The following is a 12789-nucleotide window of genomic DNA, read 5'->3' on the forward strand; positions in this document are numbered from 1 at the left end:
TAGATGTTTCTACATCAAGTAGAAACCACTTCAAGCATCTTATATATTATTTCCATGTTTGTTGTTACTGATGCAAGCAAAAATCTCCAAATTCCAGTGCTCTGCGTAGAGATTTCTCTCAAAAAAATATACTTAAACAAACATAAAGCAATGCTTCATTATCTCCACATGATCCTTTTTTCAGTGAAAGGATCATAACTAGTCGAGGCCCTGGGAAACTAAGACGGTGGGACCTGGGAGCATCTTTGTTGAAGGGCATACACCAGCTGCATTCCAGTCTCACGTCCAGACAAAACCAGGTTATTTCCTAACCCCAGCATTTTCCCCACCTGTCTTCAGGGGAAGGAAAGTTCGGCAGCCTGGGGTGTGCTCTAGCCACATTATCGTATCTTGGACCTTGAGGTATACTACAGAGCACACCTGAGTTACAGCTCAGACATAGCCTAAGCTCATATACTGCTCCAAATCTGCAACTGCCTGTGCACCTCGAAACCTGTGGGGACAAAGGCTTTGGAAAGGAATTCCTGCAGTCATCAGCTCTGCTCTCCCACTAGGTTCCACAGGAGAACCAGTTACAAGAATGGGGCCAAATATAGGCTTTCTTTTTCACAATCTATTTCTATAATCCACTCTTTCCTAAAATAGAGATGCAGTGCAACCTAAAACAACCTGCTTCAAATTTTCAGCCATAATAAGCAAACATTCCTCTTTAAACCATCAATTTCAGTTTAGAATATGCAGCTCTGTTACATGCACTTTAGAAATAAGTTGTTATTACCATGGCATTGGTATTTGCCTCCAATGTACATTAGATCAAAGCCTTTATGACACCTGCAAATGTAGCTTCCAAAAGTATTGACGCAGTGCCTAAATCGTGGACAGATAACTCTCCCAGTAGCACATTCATCAATATCTGTGGAAACAAAGGAATTGTATTATTCTTAATAGCAGTTAAAATACAATCTCTACTATCTAAATTAAACTAGTTTCACATAATGAAAAACTAAAGAAGAATAGCTGAAGTATTTTTGATAACGTCCTTTTGGCTACAAGCTGGTCAGCCAGCACTAACACCTAAGCACTTCTTCTGGCTGTGCCATCTCAGTTCAGCTCTTGGTCACACGGCAGAATTTTTATGCGTCCTGTGCCAGAAGCCTTTACAAATACTGTGAGTGACAAGAGATGCACTGGCATAATGAGCATTGCTACTGAATTTGGAATGCTTGCTCTATGCTCTTGCCATTCTGGTACCCTTCCCCTTGGAGAGATGTTCTCTAATTCCCCACAGAACGCATGACAGCTTCTTGAAGGCCTCAAAACACTCGTCCTTAAAACTGTAATGGTATTCATCTGAAGAAAAGCTGTATCATGTTATTTCTATAGCTTTGTTTTGTCCCACTAAGCCCTGCCTGCTCATAAAGACAGCACCTGGATTTACAGACAAGGAATAATAATAAAAACTACCCCAGTAATTCTTTTTCTGAAACATGCCTGAAATATTGTTCCTGTAGCACAGATCATACACGCCTATTCAAAGTACATCACCCTGCAGTAGGAAGTGGTTTGTTTTTTTAAAATCTCAGGTGTCCCTAATCCATGACCTGCCCATTGAGTCTATCAGGAAATCTTCATCTTTTCAGGACTTGCTCTAAACAAACAGAGTTCAAGCTAATGACAGGGGTGCAATATTTCTGGGCCTCCTACCAGTTATAGTTACCACAGGCCAAACGCTTTTTGAGTACCTGCTCTTTGCAATCACTTACCCTGCAGTGCCTGCGCAGTAGCTGACCCTTCTTTCACAGACAGGCTGGCTACTTAAGTGACCTTAAAATATCTCTGAGGTTCTGAGATGCATGGCTGCCATTTGGCCTGCCAGGGGCTCCCAGCAGGACCTGAAGCAGTGCTTCAGCAAGCGATGTCCAGGCAAGGACAGAAGACACGGTGCCCATGGGAAGATGCAGGTGATGCTCAGTAAATGACTGATGCCCCTCATCTCCCAGATGATGCTGTTGTTCATGCTGACTCACAAGCCAGGCAGAGGCCCAGGGAGCAGCTGATGCTCACCCAGCCCTGCTTGCACTGCCTGGGAAACTCTCAGATGAGGTCAGGCTGATACACAAAAGACGCTTGCGCTACCACTCACTTTGTAGCCCGTGGAAACCGACCTGAAGCCTGCTGAGTGCTTGAACCCTAATTCTTCACGGAGGCGGAGGCCTGCCATGCATGGCTGCCTCTGACACATGCCGCTCCTGACATTTGTTGGTTATCTACAGAGCACAGTTCAAGCCTTTGCTCTGCAGCTCTACCAGGAAAGCAAGATTTTGCTCTCCTCCACGCTGTTTTTTCCCCAAAAGGAGTGCTTCAGCTGCAGGTGTCAAGAGTGCAAAACAAAGCTGAGTGAGTGATGCCCTGCTGCTTGCGAAAGAGGCCTGAACAAGGCAGAGAGAAGCCTGAGTCTCTTGCACAGCACAGGAAAAACATAACCACAAAACTGCTGGTTAGTTAGGGCAGCTACCTGAGGCAGGGGAGGTGTAGCTTCAAATTCTCCAGGCTGCGTTTCCCCCAGCCAAAAGAAGTGACCTAAAGCCATGAATTACTGGCTCGATGGGCTGCCCCAGTAGCTCCTGCCGGCACTGTCCTGCTCTGCATGAAGAATTACTGAGGGCAGCAAGGATTCAACCCTTCGGCTCCCACACTCCTGGCCCGTCAGACTCCTCTGACATCGCAGATCTCCTTTACTCTCGGTCGGGAGCACTTCTGCAATGCCACGGTAAAGGCCTGAATGAGAAAGAAAATGAGGCCAATACTGGGCACCTCTCCACATGCCTGAATCTCCCTATAAATCTGCCTCTTGGTTTGAATCTATTATTAAATTTTTAGGCTTTGAGTACATTATTAACAGTTTTAGAAGTTCTACCATGTTCCTTACTGTTATTTAATTTACAAGCCACAATTTTCTGCCCTTTATTAAAATATTATTTCAAGGCTGCAAATTTCAGACTCTTGATTACTATGAGTTAGTTGGGGTTCCTTGTTGTTGTTTTTATCTTTAAACCACAACTTCAAAAAGCAATTCAGTAAGAAAAAGATTAGCCACTGAATATACCTCATCATGGCATGGATTATGTTCTTTAAAACCTAATGTAGCTTGTCCTGCCTTTCCCTCTGAACATATTTATGTTTTTGCAAATTCCCATAAGGCAAGAAGTATGTTAGATGATGACAGCACTGCAGTGGTATTGTTCAATTTTCTAGGCAGTTACACACCTTAAAGCTATAGGACTGAACTGCTAATCAATACACTGTTGAAAACTGACACAAAAATAATGGAAAAAATTAACAGTCTACTGCTTGCATTTAATATGAGAGGCGGGTGGATGCTCATTACTGGTGGGAAGAACACTTTTCGATCATTAGCCAGAAGCTGGTATGCACGTGCTTACGATTAGTTTCCTGCAGTTCTCAAATAGTACAGTGACTGTGGCTTCTTTCAAATCCGTGGACCCATGCCAATTCACACCTGGGCCCAAATGGTGTAAGGCTGCTTCCCTTTGCCTGCTGCAACATGCTGCAGCTCATGCTTGCTTCCTATGAAAACTGGGGCATGAAGGGGTGATTTGTATTCTGATCTCAGCCTGGTCTGCCATGGGGGTACATGCCCAGGCTTAGCGCCAGGGAGCTGCTCCAAAGGCACATAATACAGACAGCACCTAATATGTGTGATGGTCAGTGTTCAACAAACAAGCAGAATTACAAAGTCTTGCTTCTCTCCTGCTGTATGACCATATTACCAATTCAAGCAGTAAACAACAATGAGAATGATTTAAAAATAGGATGATTTTTAAGTTTACAAGGCCATATTTTCAAGTTTCTATACAAAACCAAAACAACTAGAATTTATTTTACAGTGAAAATAATTATTTTCAGTCCTCAAAGAATTTCTGACCTTCTGAAGCTGAAATGTGGATACTGCTAATTTCATTAAATAAAGTCCAAATCCAAAAAGCTGGCAACACTGATTTATTGATTCAAGAGTCATTAATCAATTAATTAGTCAATTAATCCATATTTTGACCGAATACTTTCCTGAATTCTTTTTCAGTTCGTTGTTATTTAGTTTATATGATTTACCTTCATAGCCAAATTGTTTGGTGGCTCTTTACTGATTGTCTGGAAAGTACATTTTAAAAAAAGAATGATCAGCATGGGTTGAACTAAGAATAGAATAATGCCTAGAGGAATTTCCACCTGGGCTAAAAATAAGCATTACATTCCCAGCTGTCTTTCAAACTCTCCTCAAACAAGGATTTCATGAGCTGCAGCCAACGCACACTTCAATTTTTTTGTCATCATCTACACTTCTATTTGTACTACAGCAATACCCAGATCCTCACTGGAGCTGACGACCTCCCCACAGTGATGGGCTTGTACACATGTGAGGAAAAGGCACAGTCTTAGCCCCAAATAGCTTCAATTCTTGGAGGTATTTACTGGTTTTAGTACAACTCAAGGTCAATAAAGAAATAACACAAAAAGGGTGCATGTCACAATCAGTTCTTACCAAAGAAGGCGAGTAGATCATGTTATGATCCATGAAGGACAGACATCTCTTGCTGTGACTACTTTCTCTGTATTGTACAAGACTGCTCTGAAATTTTTGTGGAAAATTTTAAAAATGGGTTACGAGATCTATCTGAATGATGCATGCTCAACTGAAATGTGGGTACACAGTTCTTCACCTTTCTGGGAAAAAAACTGGAACTACACTAAAGAACTGAAAGCGCTTCATAAAACTACGTAACTGGTTTGAATGCTAGCCGTCAGCATTAAAAGTGCACTTCGTTTATTTCAAAGTATGAAGTTTGCCTGAATATAAAAATGCACACTAGGAGAATGTTGCAACTATTTTTCTAGCAAATTTCTGTACTTGGTATAACAAGTTCTTATTTATACTTAAAATCACTCAGCTCACTATGGCATGGCACAAGTCTCTTCCAAAGATCTCTGTCTGCCTTAATGTCCACAGCGTGATTAATCACAATTCAATCCCTTCAGCATGTGACAATGGTGGTTTTATTTTCCTCCTGTTCTACCTATTCTTTTGCATACATAGACGTGCCAATCATGCACTTCAGAAAGCCTCTGACTTAAAGCTGAGCCTGCTCCTCATATCAGAAGATGTAGAATCTGTCCCTTGCTCTGCCAACAAATTCTTGGTCAGCATGGGTCAGCCACTTGGAGAACCATCTCCCCTGTGGACAGCCATGATACCCGAATGGATAATTAGGGGATCCACGTTCTCTTACATTCTTTCAGGTGCAAGTGTTGTTACTGGTTATGGAACTGTAGCACTGCATAGGATATAAATAATAAAATCACTGAAGCATCATATCCACTCAGGATGTATAGTTAATGACTAATGAAATCACATGTCACACTGTTCTTCAGACCATAGTGGAGTGTGGCACAATACCGTCTGATTAACCATAAGCGCCTTTTCTATGCTCATGAATGTGGGAACAAAACATTTCACCTTTATACAGTCTGAATTCCCGAGTTTATTTTAACCTGGAGTTTTCAGAGTATGGAATAAAGACAGTAGCTTCAATCCCATTAATATTGGGAGCATGCACAGACCTTCACCTTGTCCCAGTACAATCTCAGTGATTTGCACAAATTATCCCTCTACTCCCTGAACCGAGGCACCACCTTGTTGGGTATGAGGGAGAGCTGACCTCCCCATTCTTTCTTTTATACAGGCAGGTATTTTGAAGTCTCTGTTAGCAATTGTTTAAAATGACCCAGTAACAGGAGTGGTAAGGGCCGAGGGCTTGGATGCCAAGCAGCCCACGCAAGTTTTATGCAGTCAATGAAACTTGCAGGACTGGAGGAAAACACTGGCGATCTCTGACACAGACCACTTGAGAGCACTTGAGCAAAATGCCTATCCCGATTCTCATTAGTAATGTCTTTACACTGCACGTATGATGCATTCTAAATACACCTGATAAACTCTCTTGAACTGCGTTCAGTGTAAGGATAAAAACATTTTGGAGAAAAAAAAATTAAATCTACATTTGATCACCTACCTATGCAAGTCCTTCCATCAGACCCCAGCTGCAGTCCTGGAGAAGGACAGCGGCAGCGTACTTCCCCTTTCAGTACATCACAGCCATACTGACAGTTTGCCATTGAGCAAGAAAGGGCATCTAGGAAAAAATAATTTAATGTATTTAGATAAGGACTCAGATCAGTACCAGAAAATGACTAAAAACTTTGGAGAATTAAGACGTCATATAATTATGATAGAAGTGGAAAAATGCTTATTGAATTTGACAAGTGTCCATTCAGGCTTTAAAGAGCAAATGCATATGCAGTAAATTTTTTCTTTCCACAGATTGCATCTCCAAGGGAGAGGAAAAAAAAAAAAAAAAAAAAAAAAAAAGGCACAGCACCACAATTATAGCAAGTTATGTCATGGAATGCAGCCCTCATGAGGAATATAAAGCCCAGTATGTACTATAAACCCTCCTGGACAGTCCTGCCATTTTCAGATCAGAGCATCTTTAATTAAAGGTAATTTCTCACCCCTTCTCTCTATCCAGACACTTAAAACATCCACTTTTATGGGAGCAAGTAGGAACCTGATCTCCAGAGAGATGACAATACAATTTTATACCAGTCAAACAACCAACATCTGCAGCTTTAATGACTTTACATTCATAAGGACATAATACAGTGGAACTGCAGGTGTCTTGCTGCAATGAAAACTGCAAGCACTTGTCCTTGAAGGCCAGTTAACAGTGATTTACAGCACTGAAGAATGCTTCTGGGGAAACTTGTAATAAAACTAATAAAATCAAAATACTTGCTCTTGTTTTGTTCAGCCTAATTTCATTAGAAAGAAGCAGCTCATCTTGTACAACTGCCTAATTTCCAGCAAGATTAATCTTTTACTTTGGGACTCATCTTCATCTCATAAAAGTTTCCGAGGGAAACCCAAGCAGGGATCTTGAGGAGCTTGAAAAAAGCAAGCAACAAGCCTTGCCGTACTTGAGCACGTTCCATCTGGCATAAGCATGTAGCCGTTCAGACAGTAGCACTTGTAGCTGCCGTAGGTATTCATGCACCGGTGTTTGCACGGCCGTGGCTTTAGTCCACACTCATTTAGATCTGAAATGAAAGGTACATGGGAAGGGTGTGGGAAAAGAAAACATACAAAGTATGTGTGAAAAAATTACGACTTCAAGTTCCTGGAGAATGAAGGAAAAATATGGCAATTAGCTTTTTATATGCAGTCCAGCTGATTAGCAAGTGTCCAGAACATGCTGCATGAAGCACTGTTCACCCCTCCTGCCAAGTGGCGTATATTCTTCTGTTTCACAGATATCCTTTCAGAAATAACAGTATTAGCATTAGATTAAGTGCCAACAGAAGTTTCATTAGGGAATGCACAGGCTCAGGCTGCCCACATGTTGCCACTATTCATGTTGATGCCACGTCCAGAACCAGCCAGAGCTCTGGAGAAGAGGAGGGAGAAAGCAAATATCACTGCTGCAATCACTATCAGTAATTCTGATAGCGATTCAGTGATTTGCTCTCATGCTTCAAAATTAGATGCAGAGGAAGGTAGGAAAGCTGATGCAAACCCACTTTAAACAATCTCACAAAGAAAATGTATTCCTTACCGTCTAGAAAATACTGAAAAAAAAGTATCTGACATCAGTGATATTTGTCAAGGACTATCCATCAAGGCTGCTATTTCAGATTTACAATTTAATACAGAATTCACGACTTGAACTGAAAATATTCAGCCTACAATTTTCGTATTAGTAGACAAGGCTTCTAACAAGAAGTAACGATTGAGCGAGCATTTCCTTCAGAATTCTCTTCCAAGAAAGAATACATGTTGGTTTTATCTGGGTAAACCAGAGTAATTTGTTACTTAGTTATTTGTGTACTGATGAATAAAGATGACAATAAAGGTGAAAATAATAAATCTGTTCACAAATCCAGCCAGCAAGTACTTAAACAACTGAATTATGGACCCTCATCTCTAATATTGCACAATGCTGTCTGGAGATCCATTACAGTAAGAGTCATGGTTATTTCCAGGAACTTTTCAAAGAGCCATCTCCACTGTTAAGCACATTCTCATCAAAAGTCACTCCCTAATTCACGTAGCAGAAAAGTAAGCCTTGGGGTTCCTACTGTGTGGTAGACACAAAAACACAGTAGCCACATTATAAAATGCCAGCTGAGAAGGAGGCGCCTGCTCTCTATGGACTAGGTGTGAAGGCTTAGAGTTAAGATGTTAAAACAGACAGACAAACATACCTCTGGTTAGAATGAAGTCAGTAATTTTTAACAGTGTTTATGTGTATCATTGAATCTGTTGTCTTCTGACCTACTTTGTTTTCATCCTCATGGGGTCAAGGAAGAGCAAGCGTCATGCAGACAGGTACTTGCCCCTCCCCAAACCCTTTCCCTAACTGATGGATATGACTTTTTTTTACTTCATTTTCCAAGGCCTCGGGAAGAGCAGCAGGTTTAGGGATAAGAATACTTCCTGCTCCCCTCTGCTACAAGAGGGTAGTGGTAAGGGACATAGTTTTCCCTTTCTTCCTGCAGAAGGCTGAACAAGACATTTCTAGGAAGCCTGAAGGGAAACGTTTGCTTCTAAAGTAGCGAGGAAGACCAGGTGAGCGTAAGCAGGACTTCAGTGAGGAAGAGTTGCCAAAATAATGGCTGGACCTGTGTCTGACAAACAAGGAGTGATAACTGTTTCCACAGTCTTCCTGCGGATCATGCATCCCTTTTCAACTCTCACTCTTTGGGAGTCTGAGAACATTTCTGGAGTTGCTAGGAGAACATACTTCTCCCAGCAGGCACCAATGCCACACTCACAAGAGTGTACCTGCTGGGTTTGAGCGGTAGAAGAGATGTATATTTTCTAGTGTAAAAGCGGGATCTTCAGCTAAGAGTTGTGACTATTGATAGAGTACGTGCGTATGTCAAATGGCAAAGCAGCAGATGATGACGCTAGAGGGGAAGGGCAAGCTTTTGTTGTGAAAATCTTTGTGTAAAAAAAAACTTTACATAAAAATGCTCAATAATAAACAGGTGAAAGCTCACATTTTGGGAGGCAGACTTCTCTGGGCAGCACAAAAAGCTGCTTTTTTGTTTCTTCTGTAAAACTTACTACAATTAGGCAGCTCCTGACAGACATTATAGCTGCTTTAACATATTTATTACACATGCAACATGTCTGTTAAAAAAGTCATTGTTAAATTCAAAAACTCTGTTAGTTTGACTTCAATTTATAGAAGTACCGCCACAGAGGCCACTCTATTGACTATTCTATTCTGACAACAACCATTTTGAAGTGAGAGAAAGAAAAGTTCTAGAAGTCTAAAATATCTGTATTCTTCCTCTTTTGTACATAAAGCATCACTTTTCAAAATAAATGCATAACAGAGCTAAGTACAAAATACTTAACTAGAAGTAGGGACAGAATGAGGAAAGGTAATGCTGAAATTAAGCTGACAGGGCAGGATTTTAACAGTGCCTGTGTTAACTTTTAGTGCTTGCATCCCACTGCACGTCAGCTCCTAAGTTCAGATACTCGGGAAGACTTTACCCTCAAGAACTGTCTCACATTTATTTCCAGAGCTGCAACCACAGATCCAAAGTTGAAAATTACAAGAATTTATGACTGTTCTCAGTTTACCACCTTGCATAAAGTATAGATTACATTATGAGCCTTAAATAATTGGATCTTTCTACAGGACTCTGAATACTACACCACCATTTGGTACAAAATATTCTTAGTACAAAAATGAAAGCTCTGGTATTGACAAGTAGACAGCTATTAGTACCATACTCTGAGAATAACCTGATCTTAAAAAGTAGGTGCAATCAACTTTATTAGGATATCACATCACACACTTTTCGTTTGTGGAATTTTGACTAAATTATTTCTATTGTCTTCACTTCATTCTATTTCTGCCTGTCCACAAATGCTGTCAACATCAGCTTTTGAGTCACATCTTAAAAAACATGCTGAAAGTAAAATGGCTGTGCCTTGAAAAAGTTCAAGTTTTTTAACCTTGCTGATGTTAACAGAAAGCTAAGGTCACAAGGCAGCAGAAATAGGCTGTTAGCACAACTCCACTTAAACCTAAACCTCATGTGTCATGGGTTTTCACTTTTGCCTTTGAAATTACCTATTGAGAGAAAGATGTTTTTAACCTCGTGGAGTCAGAAAGAGTGCTACTGTTTAGGAAAACAAGTAATGGCAGTGCTGTGGCTGCTTAAGAGAGAAGCCAGCCTGCAGATAGGTTAGGTGTGTTACAGCATACTGCTCAGCCCATCTTATTTTCCCCAAAATGCAACTCTTCTTTTCACCAGCACAGACAGGCATATACTCGGAAACCGCACGACAAGCACCACTCCGTTTCCTAGGAGGCACATTATACAATTACTGGCAGGTCCTACTGGTTCTACATAAAGGCCTGTATGAATACGCTGACAGCACTCTTGATCCACCTCCAGGCACCCACAATCCGTAACAGCATGCTTCCCGAAGAAGAGTCCAGATGTACTGCATGTGGACTGGAAGAACGCTGAAACATTCCTCCTATTTATACACTCTATCAGTTTGTGTGTTTCTTGTTCCTTAAGTAAGGTCTATTTTTTCAAGAACAGGTTCAGGCTAATGTTAGCAGTCAAAAAATCAGCCGTAGCAACACACCTCTTGAACAAATGCTGGTTACTTATCAATTGTGTATTTCGGGCAACATCTATGAAGACATCTCAGTATAAATGTCTATGCATCAAAAGAGGAAATAAGAAAACAGCAGAAGTTTCCTCTAAAAAAAAAAAACTGAAAGCTAAATGTATAAACTCAAAGGCTAATAAAAAAAACACTTTAGCATAATTTTTTTTAATAAAATACCATTATTTCTTCTATATAAAATAACTTTTATTCTCACATTGGAATTTAAAATATAAAGCCCAACATTTTTAAAAACTTTAACAAATCCCATTAATTTCTTTGCAGGAACGTCCACTCACTGCCCTGCACTTGAGCATTTCATTGTTCAACCACTTAAATTCCCATGTTGCCTACAATTCCCATGTTGCCTACAATTGTATAGTCAAAGCAAAACCAGCATTCTTAATTTCAAAATAACATAAGACAGTACTGTACATGAAAGCAGACTGACAGTTTTGGGCACTATGGAAAGCAGGTCTACAACATAAGCGCAGGCTGCTGAGCACAAGTATTTTATTTTTAAAGACATGAAATGAAAATATGAATGCAAGGAAAGGACAGGAGTGCTATGCTGTCAAATCTGGATGTGACTTCTTTGACTACTGTGTGACACCACACATGATCCTGAATAATGATCGACTTGAGCACACACTTAACAATGGGGCACTTCTTCCTAGGAAGATGCAATACACACTGCTATTTTCTTTAATTATCTTCTGCAGAAGACTCCAGCACTCAGACCTTTTCTGCCTTTTTCTGCCTATTAGCTAACTTGGATCAGGCAAGACAGAGGTCAAATATTCAATACCAAATTTACTCAGACTTTGAAAACAGAAAACCAGGGACCAGAAACCAAGTAAAAAATTAAACTGTTATCACCATATTATAAACAGTAGATCAGCTTTCATTTCCAGCAACTACCATCACACTACCTGTCAAACCTGTCAAAATTATGACAGGAGATTTGTATCACCCTAAGAGAGTTTTGTTCGCATCACTTAGTCTGATTAATCAACAGCTGCCAAGTGCAGACATTAACAACCCTCATTTTCTTCAACTTCCAGCTTTATGTAAATCACAGTTTTGTCTTTATCTAACCTGATAAACAATTTCCATTGCTCTCACTTTACAAAGGAACTTGGAAACAAACAAAAAGTGCAGGCCCTGAAAGAAGAGCAGAGGAAACAAACAAAAGCAAGTTGCAACCATGAGTATGGTGGAGAGTCAAGCCTTTTCAGAACACAGACACACAGCATCAAGGAAATACAATCAGTTATTTGCTCTGCATGCTAATGACACTGCAGGTTCAGCTTTTGCAGCACAGCCATCGGTCTGGTAGCCTCCAACCCCTTTGCAAGAAATTGTATTACTGTTTCAAGCCGTGCAGGTAGAAGGAGCACGCCACCTGAAGTACAGGACCATCTCACCCCTTGATGCTATATTTCTTGCATGATGATCCAGGGGGCGGAACAGAAGTGCTGCACTGCTCTGACCAGGTGGACTTGTAGATAGCTGCTCATCTTCATAGGATGGGAAGAAGGCATAATAAAAATGAAATTACCAGATCTTTGTAATATGCATTACTTCATCATTAAAAAAAAAAAAAACAAAACCAAAACATATCTCTTTCTCCCTCAAGTGCTGACAAGAATTGCATTACAAAAAGAGGAAGTAGCAAACTTTGCATCATGTTCCTGGAACAAACAGGGTAAGAGGACAGTAAGTTATACAGAAAAGCAGCCTTACATTCTTTGCATAAAGACAACCTTTCCCAGCCGCACAAAGTTAACCTTCATATGCTTTAGACTGCCAGCAAAAATCACAAGTTTTCAACTATTTGTATTTGTCTGTGAACATAGGTCTTACTGAAGAGCAGGTATCAATTTTCTGATGAACACATTTTGAAAGAAGTATTAGTTCCGTTATTATCACTACAAATCAGAGAGCTGGCACAGAGTATTTTGAGTTGCTCAGCTTTTTTCTTAACCAGTTACAGCTGTAAACCTGGGATC

General features: G+C 40.4%; 1 protein-coding gene across 5 annotated transcripts in view; it reads right to left on the reverse strand.

Moving 5' to 3' along the window:
- The window catches only part of NPNT (nephronectin), a 55192-nt gene that overhangs the window by 22064 nt on the left and 20339 nt on the right, over positions 1-12789 (reverse strand). For 3 of the 5 annotated variants that reach the window (XM_052775030.1, XM_052775054.1, XM_052775022.1), the window contains 4 exons: positions 12205-12297; positions 7054-7173; positions 6090-6209; positions 779-913 (listed from right to left, as the gene is read on the reverse strand). In XM_052775030.1, coding sequence (XP_052630990.1) covers positions 779-913; positions 6090-6209; positions 7054-7173; positions 12205-12297 — 468 coding nt within the window. The remainder of the gene's footprint in view (positions 1-778; positions 914-6089; positions 6210-7053; positions 7174-12204; positions 12298-12789) is intronic. The other 2 variants (XM_052775045.1, XM_052775037.1) reach the window with 1 other exon arrangement.

Source organism: Harpia harpyja, chromosome 2 (assembly GCF_026419915.1).
Source record: "Harpia harpyja isolate bHarHar1 chromosome 2, bHarHar1 primary haplotype, whole genome shotgun sequence".
Classification (NCBI taxonomy): Eukaryota; Metazoa; Chordata; class Aves; order Accipitriformes; family Accipitridae; genus Harpia; species Harpia harpyja.